The sequence below is a fragment of the Antechinus flavipes genome, chromosome 1, assembly GCF_016432865.1.
Source record: "Antechinus flavipes isolate AdamAnt ecotype Samford, QLD, Australia chromosome 1, AdamAnt_v2, whole genome shotgun sequence".
In the NCBI taxonomy this organism is placed as follows: Eukaryota; Metazoa; Chordata; class Mammalia; order Dasyuromorphia; family Dasyuridae; genus Antechinus; species Antechinus flavipes.
In genome coordinates, this window is record NC_067398.1 from 333,952,861 (window position 1) to 333,968,888 (window position 16,028).

Below are 16,028 nucleotides of genomic sequence, written 5' to 3' on the forward strand. Positions count from 1 at the left end.
AAAGGGACTCCTCAACTGAAGGAAGTTGAATTAACATTTTTTAGAATGAAGAAATCATTAATGTTAATTCTAATAAGATTCTTTTATGTGAAATTTGGATATTGTATATTCTATATGAGTTTCAATTGGTTGTATTGAATCATCTTAAAGTTATACCCATTATTTAAAGGGACTCTTTTCAATATATAATAGTTTTTGCCTTTGTCTCTTTGAACATGTTTCTGTTATGAATAATATGCAATTTAGAATTTTTCTATGTATTGAGCATTTTAAAAGCAAAATGATTTGTGTAATGTTGAATTCAAAACATCTACTTAGATATGAAAGATAAGCTGTGAACCTTCTAAGATGAATCTCCTTCTGTTATCAATGTAAGGTCATAGTCACTACCTATTTAAGATATGTGATTCATGAGAGCTAGATTCATCTGAAGTTTTGATTAATGAGATTTGCTATTGGAGATAAAATCTCTTGGAATTGTAGCTGACATTATTTGGAATTTTAAATTCAGGTATGGTTGTCCAATAGATCATCAAGCTAGTGATCTACCATCTGAAAGGAATATGTCACAAGCTATTCAGAAGAATGTGATCTTGAATTGTTACAGATGGAAGTTAGTATCTGGGCAAGAATTAGGAGGATGAACTTGGCCTCAAATAAGTGGAATCCTTCTGACTCAGTTTCCCAATGGTCTTCTTTTGAATAAAAACCCACCTGATTACTTCCAAGTCTGGCTTAAGGTGGAATTGTTACTACATGATTAATTGAAAACTGGGATAGCTACCTGAAGTAAAACTGAATTAAGGATGCTTTATCTTGTATTATGTATGTGCTCTCAGGTCAAAGCCTGAAGGAACTGTTTTGATGCTATCATATCCTTGCTTTTGCTCTCTTATGACAAATTTTTATAATCAGAGCAAATGATCAGCAGAAACCATGAATACAATTCAAAAAAAAAATTGTGGTCTTTATAGGTAAAGTCCAGACTAACTCTCTGGAGGACTTCAGGATCAGACCGAATCCTTGGTCTTAGTGGAAGAGTGAAGGAGGCAGGTGGGCCATGTGGCTGGTCAGAGATGGAGTCTGGCATTTCCTCTTGTGTCTGTGGCTGAGAGCTGTATCTGAGAGAGAGTTTTGAGTCTGAAACTCCCTTTAAGTATTCCAGTAGGATTACATCACTACTTCATACTGAGCATGAGCACCCACACCAAACATGCACAACTATAGAACATTGCATCACCATATTACCCTAAGTATATGCCAACTAGATTGATTACATCATTATATTACATTAAGTATGTGCTTAGAGAATCATTATCTCACATTGAGTAGGTACTTCGCTATAAATACTCTGCTGTACTAGATTTAAGTATACCTTTTCAGAGTTCTTGCCCTACAATTATATCCTAAAGTAGGCAAGTAGTGGCCTAATCATCTATGTTGTTAGCTACATATATTGTCTATTTATTTTAACTTCTCAGTTGTTGCTGAATCTTGTGGTAGACATCTGTATTTATGAAAGGTTACCTACTCCAATTATAGGGGACATAACTGGTTGGGCTGATATGTGGCATTTCTACCTGACCCAAGAGGAAAACTCCAATCAATAAGGTCATAGCACTTGGTGGGATCCTCCTATTCCCAATCTGATTTATCCAATATGATTAGAATGAAGGGCAAGGAAGGAAGGAAACTGTCTGGCAATTTCATACTTAATATCCCCATAAGAAAAAAAGAGTATGTTTCCAGGAGAAAATATTGACTACTGCCTTGGTAAAAGATATAACCAAAGACATCAGAAAATTAGCAAATGTTCTAATTCAAACTTGGACCTCACCTTTTAACACCTCTTGAGGTCTTGGTTTGGAGGAGCCTGTTGGAGACAGGTTTTATGGTTCCTCCTGATAGCCCTCAATGGAGTTATGTCCCCTCTGTAAGATTCAACTTATTACCAATGAGGTTCAGAAAACTCCGTGCAAAATCATTACCATAGAAGGTGCAGACGTGGGATTAGCACAATTGATGGTGCTCAAGAGCTGAGGATGGGAACTTGAGCCTGGGAGAATAAGTCAGATCCCAAAAATGAAGTCAATCAGGAAGTTGAAGAAATATATAAACTTTGGTGTGAGAAGCTTTCAATTGATGAAAGAGAAGAGGGGAATTGAATGAAGTGAACTGATAAAGCTGTCTCACAAGATGGAGACAGTATTGTAAAAATTGAGTGGGAAGGTTAGCTATGTCCCAGGGCTAGATTTCTTTCTCGAGAAATCATTTGGTTTACAAGGAGTGGGACCTTTTCTTTGTGAGACTAAATTGGGGCCACCTTAGCATTAAAACTCACATATAAGATAATATAGTAACCCAAAGATGTGATTGGGTTAGAACTTTTTTTCATTTATGACTAAGAATGTGAGGTAATTTGTCTTCACTAATCAGGGCAAGATCTAATCTTTAGAGTTTTATTCCAGGTCCCTTAAAATTCTTGTCTTTTAACTGGAACTCTCCTCTCCTTGCCTAACTGCTTGTGGGGTGAGAGATGCCTTTTCTCCTAAGATTATATTAAAATTCCTTTCTGCTTTTACCTTGAGAAATCTCCTTAATTTATTTGAGCAGGTCGTCTTTGTCCCATATAACCCAAAGAATTCTCATTTTATTTTTTATACATTTTATACATTCTTTATACACAAAACAACATGTATTGATGTAGGTAGTAGCACAGTTGGGTTGATTTAAAATTGGTTGAAGGACCATACATAAAGGGTATCAATGTAAGTCAACACCAGTTATGAGGGAGTTCTTTAGTGGTGAGGTGCAGGGATCTGAACTTGATCCTGTGCTGGTTATAATTTTTGCTAATAATTTAAATTAAGATGGCATTTTGCCAGCATTCTTTGCATTTTCCACTCTTCCACTAAACATGGTAACAAAAGTCCAAAAAATGGATGCTTTCCCCCCATTCTCTGGTCTGTAATTATAACTGAAGAATGATGGAGGACTGAAAATAGAAAATTGAAAGTTTTTAATTTTGGGGGCATGGATGCTATTAATTGGAGACTGATGACAAATTATGCCTCCCAAAATGAATTCTCACCCAGGAATACAAGGGGAAGGAGGGCAGGGAAGGAGAAGGAAAAGAATAAGCCTTTCTCAAGGACCTTCTATATGATAGGCCTGAACAGCGCTAAGCACTTTACAAAAATAATCTCATTTGTTTCTCAGTCCTCAAGGTTGGTGCTATTATTTACCCCATTTTAGCATCCAAGAACCTGAAATCAAAAGTGATTTACCAAGATCTGAGATCAAATTTGACCTCAGGTGAAGAAAACCCCAAGGGGGGCAGGAAGGGTTGTCTTTACTGAGGGGGAAAAAAAAACATTGAACAGCTGTTTCTGACTTTAGGTCGACCATTGTACCCATTCTCCACCTAGATATCTCTGGTCCCAGAGGCCAGAAGGAAAAAGAAACAAAGGGATGATGTGGATTAAATCTCCCTGGTACCTTAACTTAATGTCCAGGAAGAGAAATTCGATCTTTATTTCAATGTCCTAGTTAGCTCTTGTCTCACACATACATAGGTGTTGTGCTTGTTTTATTCATGAAAAACAATTATATCACAGATTTCGAGTAGTTTTATATCAGGAGTACATGGATACTTGCTGCATTTGTCTGTACACGTTTGGCTTACAAAGAAACCTATTTCTCCAGTGAAATCCTTTTGCCCAATGATCCTGTCCACAAAGTGGAGTCCTAGACCCTGAAGAAGACTGTTAACTAAAAATGGCTAAGTTTTACAAGGGGAAGCTTCAGCTTGGAGAACGGACAGCCCACAATGATGCAGGTTGAGAGAAGTATCTTTGGAGGGAACTTTCCCCAAAACTGATTGCGGATGGGAGATTTTTCCAGGGTGCAAGTGGCAGGGTAGAAATCCTGTAGGCATCCTTCTTTTCCGATGAGCTCAGTTAGTATTTTACCATTCGGCCTGTGGATATACCTACTTTCCCTTTGTTTCGGTAGTTTTGTTTCATTCCCTCCCTCCAGCTCTACTACTTAACGATGCTTAGTTTTTCTTTCTTATTGCATTTTCCTTCGAATTTCAATTTCACCATGGACTCCAACACCACTTAACCAAAAAGAAGAACAAGGAGCAAGAACTTTTTGACCTCGGGGGATTAGCTTAAATGGTGGAGCGCTGGCTTAGCATGCCAGAAGTAGCGGGGTCCATGCTGGCATCCTCCACGGTTGTTTTGTCCTCTGGTCTGCAGCCTATGCAGGACTTAAATGGGAATATCTCTAAATGTGTCTGGGAAAAAGTAAGTCCGGTCTTCATATCACCTTCAGTATCTGAAGTTCACAGATTGGCCCCTAGCTTTCTGATTCTGCTTATTTTTCTCTACATTAATTTAAGAAACTCTTTCCTTTTAAACAATAATAATTTTTATTGATTCTTTCTTTTCTTACATGACCATAGTCTTCCATGTATGGTATCCCACCTCCCAACTCTCCTCCAGAGTCATTCCATAAAACAAATAATGGTTTATTTGGCTTTTAGAGAGCCAAATCTCTCTATAAATCTAAATTAGAGAGGGGAAATCAGCATAATTGATCAATAGATTGAGAAGCCCCAAAACAAGTGCAGCATAAAACATCTGTGGATCTCCCACTGCCACTAAGTTGTCTTCTCGTATGTTTTCATTTGAGTCTTGCTTGATTTTATAATTTTGTTATGTTTACTTTTGATTCTTTAGTGGGTCATGGTTCTTTCCATCTCTCTTTTGGAAATAAACTTCCTCATTCTTGAATTTTCTAAACTCACATACTTTAGGGAGCAAATTCTGTCTCTCTAGTATTGACCTTCAATCTATCTTATACTGATCTCCCTCTTCTATGCAGTTCATTGCAGGAATATTACAAAATAACAAAACTCCCTACTCCCAAAATGAAGTTCATCACAATATAGAAGGGGAAAAGTCATGTATAGTGGTCACAGGCTGGGTTCCTCTCTGAAGAAAGTTTCCAGGCAAATGTCATAATCATCCTCTAGGGTTTCTTCAGCCTCATCTGATACTGGGTCTAGCGACAAAATATTTTCATTCTTGGAGTCAAAGCCGATAGAAAATATAGGGATGAGAGGCTCTAAAAAGGAGCTGGTGAATGTATAGATATGACATCTCCTGTCTACATCATAAAACACTACATCTCCCATCTCATAATCCAGAAAGATCCCTACTTTGTAGAGTTTCCCTTTTAAGGGAATTTTGATCCTAGGTATGGTACAGATTAGATAATAACTTTGTCTCAAACTCAAAAGCCAGTATCCAGTAGAACAACATGGTGGAATTATTCCCTTTCTTTTTACAGAGTTCTCACAAAGACCAACATCCCAAGCAGAACTGTTTCCCACTGTCACCTCCCAATAATGTCTCCCAGACTTGAAGCTCTGAGTTGCTAGAACAGGACTACATTGATCAGATTGTTCCACATCACAATACAACTTCTTCCATGCATCGTTTATTCTCATTGTTTTCCTATCTGCTGATAAGATGATTCCAGGATGGGCAGTTTTAGGATCCAGAGTGATTTCCTCTAAAGAAACAGAAATATCAACAGTTTTAAAGAATTATTACATAAAAGTAATGGATATTAAGAAAGCAATTAATAGAAGAAATCCAACATCTCAGATGGCTTTAGGGACTCAGGGGCTCATTATCCATTCACAGCAATATTTAGGAGAGTCACTACAAGCCCCAAGTGTCCCCGAAAAGTTGCAGAAGTCCACCAAGTAGATGAAGGTAGGTCCATATTCTACCACAAGAACTTAATTAAATTCCATGGAATTTGGAGTTTATCTAATGTTTCAGGGCAATCAGGCTTCATCTCCATGAAGGGTTCTTTCTATTGGCTAAAGATGTTTCACTGAAATTAGACACCATAATGTCTTGAAATTGAAATTTCATGTGTTTCACTACAGTCAGTAAATGTTCTCAGAATCCAAACAGCCACTGTTTGCACTTTTGGTAGCATGTCTGGATTCCAAAAACCAAAGAATTGGAAGGGAGTGGGGGAAAGAGTCTGGGACAACACTAAAAGAGATAGCCCACTCACCCCTCACCTCACTGGAGAGAGTGATAAAGAAATCAAATTTACATCTCTAAATTTCAGGCTACTTATCACAAGTCACTGAGCAATCTGAAAACTTCTGGCCTTTTGCCCAGATGCTTTTGTTCTTAGACACTCCAAGGCACTAAAGATCCACTGGCCTGTTCCAACCAAGATACCTTTAATCATACTATATTTAGTCTTACCTTCACTTTTGTGGAATTGAAAATAGATATTCCACTCTATTTTGTATTATTTTCAATTTACTATGTATTAGTTGGTTCCCTCATTATGTGATCAAAGCTCCTCTTAGCCTTTAACTTTGGTTGCCTCTTATGAAATTTGAAAATGGATATTTCATGATTAATTATAGATTGAAAATTGTTTCTAATCAGAATCAACATTTCTGAATCAAATTCAAACTTGATTGTATAGGTTCTATTAGTCAAATCTGGAAGAGTTTAATTTTCCTCTTCTTATGAACTAAAATCCAGCCATAGAAATTCTAACCTGTGAGCCTTTGCTGACCCAGAGGGGAAAGGACTCAATCTGGTGGTAAGATGTTTGTCTACCACAGGACTTTTGAAAGGATGTTGGGGGTCCATCTGACAAAAGCAGCACCAGTCAATCAGAAGTTAAATACAGCTCTATAGTCACTGGGTAAATAATATGAAAGAGTTGTTATGTCAGATTCCTCCTTAAGTACTAAAGAGTGTTGGATCCAACTTAATGGTATTTGTAAATCATACTAATAAATTTATCATGGTCAGAATTTTGTGCCTTAGTTTCCCTTTGTCCCAATACTCTTCCTTATGATAAGCTCCACCTGAGTGTTCTCCTCCTCACCAAGGAACTCTGATCTTTCAGTATAAACAAAACACCATTATTTTATAAGAAAAAAGATCCCATTCCATTCTATTTTCTCCAGCAGATTTCTCCCCTCTGTCATTCTCACTCTCATGGTAATCTTCAGTTTCTCTCAGTCTATGGACTGATTTCTTGATTCCTACAACCTTGGCCTCCTCATCCACAAAATCCCTTGGTCTTCCATTCTTGCTAGTTTGCATTCTATATTTCTTTTTCCTTTGATAGCTAAACTTCTTTTGAAGTCTAACTACAATCAGTACCTTCACTTCCTTTCCTTTCATTCTCTTTGCAGTTCTTTGCAGTATAGTTTCTGACTTCATTATTCAACAGGAACTGAGTTCTCCAAAGTTACCAATGATTTTTTAATTGCCAAATTAAAAGATTCTCCCTCCCCCATTTTCATCTTCCCTGACTTTCTTAGACATTGGTATCTACCCTCCTTTTCTAGATATTCTTTAATCTCCAGGTTTTTGTAACATTTTCATTCCCTTCCTACCTGCCTAACCACTCTCTCCATCTTTCCCAGGGCCTCTTCTATCCTTCCTTACAGTTATCTGCATTGTTTCACCCAAAAGATGGGGAGTTCCATGAGACTAAGTACTGTTGTTGTTGCTGCCTTTATATCACCAATACTTCATACAATCAGTTCCATAAAAGGTTGTTTTTTTTTAACAAATGGTTTTCTGCTTGACTTACATAAGGAAGCTCAGAACTTCAAAAAGAAGATCCTGTCTCCTGCATAAAAGGAGTCTCAATACAGAAGCAGAAAAAAAAATGCTGATAGGGATTGAGGCAGTATCTGAAAATTCCATTTCATTGGAATAGCTTGGGCTGCCTGAGGGAAAAGTGTGGTGTTTTTCTTCTTTAAAATATAATAGTTCTCTCTGGGAGCGAGTTGGTTTCTTGGGGAGGTTTTCTGGAGGCAGCCTTAGTTGTAGTTGAAAGTAATAAATGTAGTTGAAAGTAATAATCACCTCAAAACTCAGCCAGGTGATAAAATACAAACGTTTATTTTCTCCTTCAAAAATAGCCCAGTTACTTTTTCTTAGTGGCCTATCTTTCTGCTTGGTTCCAAGAGCTCCCTCCGAATGTCTCCAAATCCAAAGGTTTGTCCTTTAGCCTCCAGCCAGTACCAAGGTGGAAGTTGTAATGAATCTTTCTTGCCTCTGAGAGAGGGCTTCTGGCTGAATTCACTCTCAATCTAAATTCAGCTGAACTCCCTCGAAGTAACTAACTAATCCGAAGCTAAGAGCCTGTTTATATTTGATTTCCCAAAGGTTGACGCTTCCTTCTGGAGGCACACCTAAGGAAGGTGTGAATTCACAAAGTTACAAAGTTTACTTTGTGAATCTCCCATACTTGTGAACTCCAATGAGTAAAGGTGTGAACACAAGCATTGTTTCAATTGGTTCTACTTAGTACCTTGTTTCAGGTTCTGGCCCAAAACATCTTCTTGTAAGATTAGATCAATAATCTATCAACTCTAATGAGTTAGCAGTTTGTAAAGATTCCAACAGAAAGGGGCAATTAATGGATTATATTTCCAAATAACCAGACAGAAAACCCACTCATTCACCAAGTTATCAAATCAATACACTTACCATGGAATTTTGTCTTCATCACTTTTCTCTGATTCAGGCTTCTTCTCAAAGCGGGGTGAACCAATTTGAAGGACTGTACTACTTTGCACAGTTGTTGATTAGGCCAGAGATTCTTCAAGTCAGAAACTGTCCGGCACACAGGACATGGAAAGCTATAGCTACCAGACGATTGCATGTGCTTGAGGATACAGTCTTCGCAGAAATTGTGACCACAGGCTATTGACATGGAATTTGTGAGCAACTCTAGGCAGATAGAGCACTTGAGCTCTTCTGAAATACTTGAAATAAGACATGAGGCCATGATTCTTGAAAAAGAAAGAGAAGAGAACAGTCGGTTATTTCACAACAATAAGTTGTCTTTACTGAGCAAGACAAACTCATTCCATTGATACAAGGGAGAGCAACAAACTCAAGAGTTTTCTCAGAGCAATTGAAAATTCAAGGAAGGAAGTTATCCTTGAATTTGTATCATAGGCAGCAGCCGAACCAGACAAAATGATTTATTTAATAGAGTATTAGACATATAGACAAAAAGATCTGGATCAAATTCTGCTTCAGATACTTATTAGCTATGTGTCTGGAAAAGTCATAATCTCTCTAAGAGTAAAATTCCTTCATCTGTTTAAAAAAAAAGCGGAGTGTGTGTGTGGGGGGTGCTATTACTGCTGTATGCCTATTTCTCCAGGCTGTTGTGAAGATAAAATTAGATGATATTTTAATGAATTTTGCATACTTTTAAAAAAATGGATACATAACATTCATTTTTGGCACAGAATTGGTTTAAAATATACAATAATAGTAAAATAACACATAATGAAGCAGCTACTACTCAATTCTATTGCTCTACCTCAAAGTCTCTTTCAGTCACTAGATATCACTAGATATCCCCAAGGAATACATAAACAACTAAATAGTGCAATGGGTAAGGTACTGCACCTAGGTAATCTTTTTTATTTTATGACTTTGTCATTATTTATTAATATATTATTATTTTAATTATTTTATTTTTTAGTTATTCAAATCTGGTCTCAGATACTTTATTTTCCCCCATATTTTTAATCACATGTAAAGACAAATTTTGACCTTCAATTAAAAATTTTTTTTGCATTCCCAATTTCCCCCTTCCAAAACTCAGTAATAATTTGATATATTATATATCTAATATAATATGTATAAAAGAATGTTATATATTAAATATATATTTGATATATGATATATAATATATGTACAATCATGTAAAACATATTTCCATTAGTCTTATTGTAAAAGAAAATGCAAAAATGAGCTGAAAAAAGGTAATGGCAAACCTTTTCAGTATCTTTGTCAAGAAAACCCCAAAAAAGGCTCATGAAGAGTCAGACTTGAATGAAACACAACAACCCCACGATATCATAGAACATCTCTTCAGAATGCCTAAATCCTTGCCTGACAAAAATGATATGTCAATAATAACACTTTCCTATAGCACATTAAAGTTTACAAAATGCATAAAATAATCTAGTTATTTTGATTTACTAAAAAGTCAACATTTTCATAAATAGCACTAATCTTTCTGATATCTCTGATTTCAGTCTTTCCCCACATCTGGAGCTCCTTCTCAATTTCCCAATTTCCAAGACTAAAGAGTCTATGATGATTCTTATTTTAAGATCTTATGTAGCTCCACCCTACTCAATTAGCCCCACAGAATTTCTTGATTACATCTCTAAACTGTGGGAGGTGTCTCTTCATTGATTCCAGGAAAGAAGTCCACAAGGCAGTTTTCTTTGAATTTTTAATGCTACTTATTTCATACAATGTGCTTAGCACTGAGTATGCTGAGGAGAAAAAACAAAGTCCTTGCCCTCAGAAATTATATTCTCCTGGAGACAAATAGGATAACTGTAAATAAACACAAATTTATGCGCGCGCGCGCGCACACACACACACACACACACACACACACAGAGAGAGAGAGAAAGAGAGAGAGAGAGAGAGAGAGAGAGAGAGAGAGAGAGAGAAATGAAGTACTACCAACTCATAATGATAAGCTTCCTCTTCAACTGGTCATTTTCCATCTCCTAGCCCAGCTCTCAGTGCACTTCTCTGGTCCACAGCTTGCTGCCACTCCACTTTCCAATCCAGTTCCAACTCAAGTCTAAATACCAGATCTAAGGAGCTGAGCTCATCTAAACTTAGCATTCTTGGGCATCAAGAAACCTCCTCTTCACTCTATACCAAGTACCCTCTCTTCTCTCAGTTTTCCACTGCTGGAGGAGAGAAGGGTCATTTCATCAAGAGCTATATTGCCACTAGAAAGGGTTTGTCAGTGAGTGAACTCACTGATATTCCAAGTCAGGGCTTCTTAAACTTTTTCTACTCCCGACTCCTTTTTACCAGAGAAATTTTGCTCCGCCTGATCTCAAATCTGAGCACAGGTGCTTCTGATAACATTCAGTGAAGCCTATATAACATTCCACTTTCATAGAACCTCCTCTTTTCTTTTTTTTTCTTTCTCCCCTTCCTCAATGATATTTAAACTTTGCAAATACAAAGAGAGTTTTCAACATTCACCTTTGTAAGTTTTAATCTCCCTCTTCCCTTCCTTCCTCCTTCCCCAAGAAAGCAAGCAGGTTAAACATGTGTGATCATTTTAAACATATTTCCATATTTGCCATGTTATGCAAGAAAAATCAGACCAAAAGGGAAAAAAGCAAAAGCAAACAAAGAAACAAAAAAGGTGAAAATATAGTGGTCTGATCCACATTCAGCCTCCATGGCTGCCGATGGCACCTTCCATCCCTAGTTTATTGGAATTGTTCTGAGCAGTCATTACACTGCTGAGAAGAGATTATCCCTCACAGCCTACCATCACACCATTCTGCTGATTCTGTGTATAATGTTCTCTTGAGAACTCCAACTTTTCAAAGAAAGGAAAGAGATGTACCCATTTCCTTTTCATAAAGTATCACTAAACTATAGCTGAATGTTACAGCTATAGGGTATCTCAATTTCAACATAACATCCAAATAATTCTCATTTTATTCTTGTAAACATGTATTGATGTAGGTGGCAGTAGAGTTGGGTTAATTTAAAACTGATTGAAGCATCATACCTAAAGGGTACCCATGTAAATCAACACCAGCCATGAGGGAGTTCTTTAGTGGTGAGGTGCAGGGACCTGAACTTGATCCTGTATTGATTAGAATTTTTGCTAATAATTTAGATATAGATGGCATTTGGCCAGCATTCTTTAAATTTTCCACTTTTCCACTAAACTTCCTAAGCAAAGTCCAAAAAAAGAATGCTTTTCTCTCATTTTCTAGTCTGTGATTGTATCTGAAGAATGATGGAGGAGGGAAAATACTTTTATGGCATGGATGCTATTAATTAGAGATTAATAACAATTTATGCCTCTGGTTAAGGTTCATGAATTTGCTCCTATAGAATGGCTCACTCCCACATCTGGTGGGACCTAAGATACATGAAAATATTTAATAACAATGAATAATGATAATTATAAAAAAGGAAAACAAGAATTTACAGTGCAGTTCTTACAACAAAAGCACTTAATGCAACCTATGATTATACAAAGAGATATATAGACTAGAAGGAGAGAAGAAAGAATACATCGGCAATTGGGAAAGCAGCAACATTGCAGACCTCTGGCTGGGGAATCCCCGATTCAGGATCACAGCCCTGCAAGACCGGATCAGGAGAGTTCCAGGCAGAGCATCCTCTCCATAGGTGAAATTCCAATTTGGGTATTGATCTATGAAGACTTAAATAACACAGGGAACAAAGGTGGCTAAATGGAAGCAATACTGACTTCACTTTCTTGAGAGAATCTAGAAGGGGGGCCAGTCCTGCCAGTCTGTCAAGAATTAAGCTTTACTCCTGGAGTGGCTAGTTCCAGTATATAGATAATGGTGCATTTGGCCAGAATCCACCCAGAAAGTTGTTCTTTTAATTATATTTGTTCCCAGGGTTATTCAGCAGCTGCAAAATAGAGGTGAACACTGTACTGCAATTATCCCATGGACATGGAGGGAAACTGAGGGCCAAGGACTACAGAATCTTTTCTTTATACCTATATCTTTCAGCATCACTGCAGAGATTCTCACCCAGGAATACAAGGGGAAGGAGGGCAGGGAGATAGAAGGAAAAGAATAAGCCTTTCTCAAAGACTAACCACATGAGAGGCCTGAACAGCACTAGGCACTACAAAAATAATTTCATTTGTTTTCCAGCCCTCAAGATTGGTGCTATTATTTACCCCATTTTAGAATCCAAGAACCTGAAATCGAAAGTGATTTACCAAGATCTAAGATCAAATTTGAACTCGGGTAAAGAAAACCCAAAGCGGGCAGGAAAGGTTGGTCTTGACTGAAAAAAAAAAAAACCCTGAACAGCTGTTTCTGACTTTAGGTCAAGCATTTTACCCATTCTCCACTTAGATATCTCTGGCACCAGGGGCCAAAAGCAAAAAGGTACAAAGATGATGTGGATTAAATCTCCCTGGTACCTTAACATGATATCCAGGAAGAGATTGTCTTACATATACAAAGGGAAAGACTGGGGCTTGAGCAAAAATCTTCTTGTTCTTAATTAAAAGGAATCTTTTCTCATTATTGAAGATGCCCTCATAATCTTTTCTTACCCCCATATTGACACAGAATATCTCCTTGGATTCCTAAGTCCCTACCTGACAGAAGTGACATGACAATAATAATGCTTCCATGTAGCACCTTAAGAATCCAAAAATAATCTAAGTATTTTGATCCATTAAGAAGCCAACATTTCTAGAAGTAACACTTACCTTCTGCTCTCTCTGGCCTCCTTCCTCTGGAGATCCAGCTCAGTTTCTAAGAAGACAGATTCTGCCCTGGTTTTTATCCAAAGTCTTGAGTAGCTCCACCCTCCTCAGTTAATTGTCTTAACTAGGTGTTAACACTCTCAAAAGAATAGATTGCCCTTTTTCATCCTTCTTGATTACATCCCTAACACTGTAGGTAGTGGCCCTTGACTCTGGCAAACTGGGGAAGTCCGGTTAAGCCATTTCCTTTGAGATTTTGAGACAATAAAACCTATTTCATACAAGAATGGTACTTGGCACTGAGAATACTGGAGAGAAAAACCATAGTGTCTGTCTTCGGGGAGCTTATATTCCCCTGGAGCTCTATAGTATGAACACCTTTGTTGTTGTTGACACTTCTAGCCTAAAATTTCCCAGATTTTAAAGCCCTTTCCTTGCCACCTCTGTACTAGATCATTCCTCTACGAGTATGGATCTCAACTTTAGATTCCTGAAAACACAGACTATTTCACATTGTTCCCCCTTTCACTTAGCACAGTGCTTACCAGTCAGTAAGCACTTAATAAATATTAGTCAATCATTCAATAAAAAGGTCTCAGGTAGGAATTCACACCTGAATGGAAGTTGAAGAAAGCTGTTGTTGTTCCTCCTTCATTTTTGAAGAAGACCAACTGTATTGCTTTCCCTCAAAGTCTCTCTTAATCACTAGATATCCCCAAAGAATACATAAACAGTTAAGTAGTGCAATGGATAAGGTACTGCACTAGGTAATCTTTTTTATTTTATGACTTTATTTGTTATTTTTATTTATATGTTATTATTTTAATTATTTTATTTTTTAGTTATTCAAATCTGGCCTCAGATACTTTATTTCTCCCCCCATATTTTTAATCATATGTTGCAGTTTTCAAAGATCATCTCCTTCTAATTTCCATTCCATTGAATTTAGATTGGATCTGTAATATTCACCCAGTTTTTCTCCTATTAATTTCCATCCGTCTAAATCTAAATTCCTTTTCTATAGAGAACCAAGGACATATGTACTTAACAATTTCTAAAAGTTCAGTGATCTGCTCCAAAATTATAATTAAACCTTAGCTTTCCATAATTTTGACAATACTCTCTAAACATTTTCCTTGAACAGAAACAGGCTGTTTTCTAAATATCTGTCCCATCTCAGCTGAAATTCTACTTTAACTCTAACAAAATTTCTTTGTTGCACTCACCTTAATTTCTGGGTTGAAGAGTCTTTTCCACTGGATCAGGATCAGAGGCTTTTCCACTGGATCAGGATCTGAATCAGTCCCACGTTCAGGGCGCCAAAATGTTGTGATCTTCTTCTTTTAAAATAAGTAGAATAGTTCTCTCTGGGGGAGAGAGCAGGTTTCTCGGGGGAGGTTTTCTTGGAGGCAGCTTTAGTATTAGTTCAGATCAATAATTACCCCAAAACGCAGCCAGGTGATAAAAGTTCAGATGTTTTATTGTCTCCAAAATAGCCTGGTTAGCTTAGAGCCCTCCGAAAGTCTCCAGATCCAAAGGTTTTGTGCTTCAGCCTCTGCCTCTGCTTTCTTCAGCCTCCAGCCAGCACAGAGATGGAATGAATCTCTTGTCTCCTTCACTTGGGGCTCGGCTAGCTTTCTGGTGAGTCTTTCAGACCAGCTTGGTCTCAGTGGGGGGAGTGCAGGAGCCCAGACACCAACCACAGTGGTGTGAGATGAAGATGAATCTGGTTGTCTGCTAAATTCTCGACAGGTAGCTTCTTCCTCTGAAAAGTCTTCTTCCGCCACCAGCCAGCCAAGTGGAAAATATTCCCCTGAATCTCTCTTGCCTCGGAGAGAGGGCTTCTGGCGTAATTCAGCGGAAATCTGACCAAGAGCCTTTGTCTGTTTCTTTTATAGAAGAGGGAGGAATTGTGGGATACGAGAGAGAGGGATTATGGGTTTTCTCCCATAGTGCTCTCTGACCCTAAGAGCTTCAAGGGAGGTGTGAATTCACAAAGTTACAAAGTTTACTTTGTGAAACTCCCATACTTGTGAACCCCAATGAGTAAAAGTGTGAATACAAGCCTTGTATTAATTAGTTCTACTTAGTACCTTGTTTTAGATTCTGGCCCAAAACATCTTCTTGTAAGATCAGATCAATAATCTATCAACTCTAATGAGTTAGCAGTTTGTAAAGATTCCAACAATATGTAAAAACAAATTTTGAACTTCAATTAAAATTTTTTTTCCTTTCCCAATTTCCTGCCTCCTTTCTCTCCTCTCCTCTCCTCTCCCCTCCCCTCCCCTTCCAAAAGTCAGTAATTTGATATATTATTATATATCATATATATATGTACAATCATGTACAACATATTTCCATTAGCAAAAATGAGCTGGAAAAGAAAATGGCAAACTTTTCAGTATCTTTGTCAAAAAAAACCCCAGATGGGCTCATGAAGAGTCAGACTTAAATGAAATGACTCAAAAACAACAGCCCCATGATATCATAGAGTATCTCTTTGAAATCCCTAAATCCTTGCCAGACGAAAGTGATATGACAATGATAACATTTCCTATAATATTTTGAAGAGTTCAATGATCTGCATCCAAGTTACAATCAAACCTTGGTTTTTTATGAGTTTAAGTCTATTGCCACTAGAAAAGGCTTGTCAGGGAGTGAACTGCTCA

The 16,028-nt window shown here is 37.5% G+C and overlaps 1 protein-coding gene across 1 annotated transcript; it reads right to left on the reverse strand.

Moving 5' to 3' along the window:
- Positions 1 to 4,981: 4,981 nt before the first annotated feature.
- On the reverse strand, positions 4,982 to 8,865 carry LOC127545647 (E3 ubiquitin-protein ligase TRIM39-like). The gene is made up of 2 exons (XM_051973068.1): positions 8,565 to 8,865; positions 4,982 to 5,583 (listed from the first exon to the last, which is right to left on the reverse strand). Exons 1-2 carry the CDS (start codon positions 8,863 to 8,865, stop codon positions 4,982 to 4,984), a joined length of 903 nt encoding a protein of 300 aa, XP_051829028.1.
- Between the last annotated feature and the right edge of the window lie 7,163 nt (positions 8,866 to 16,028).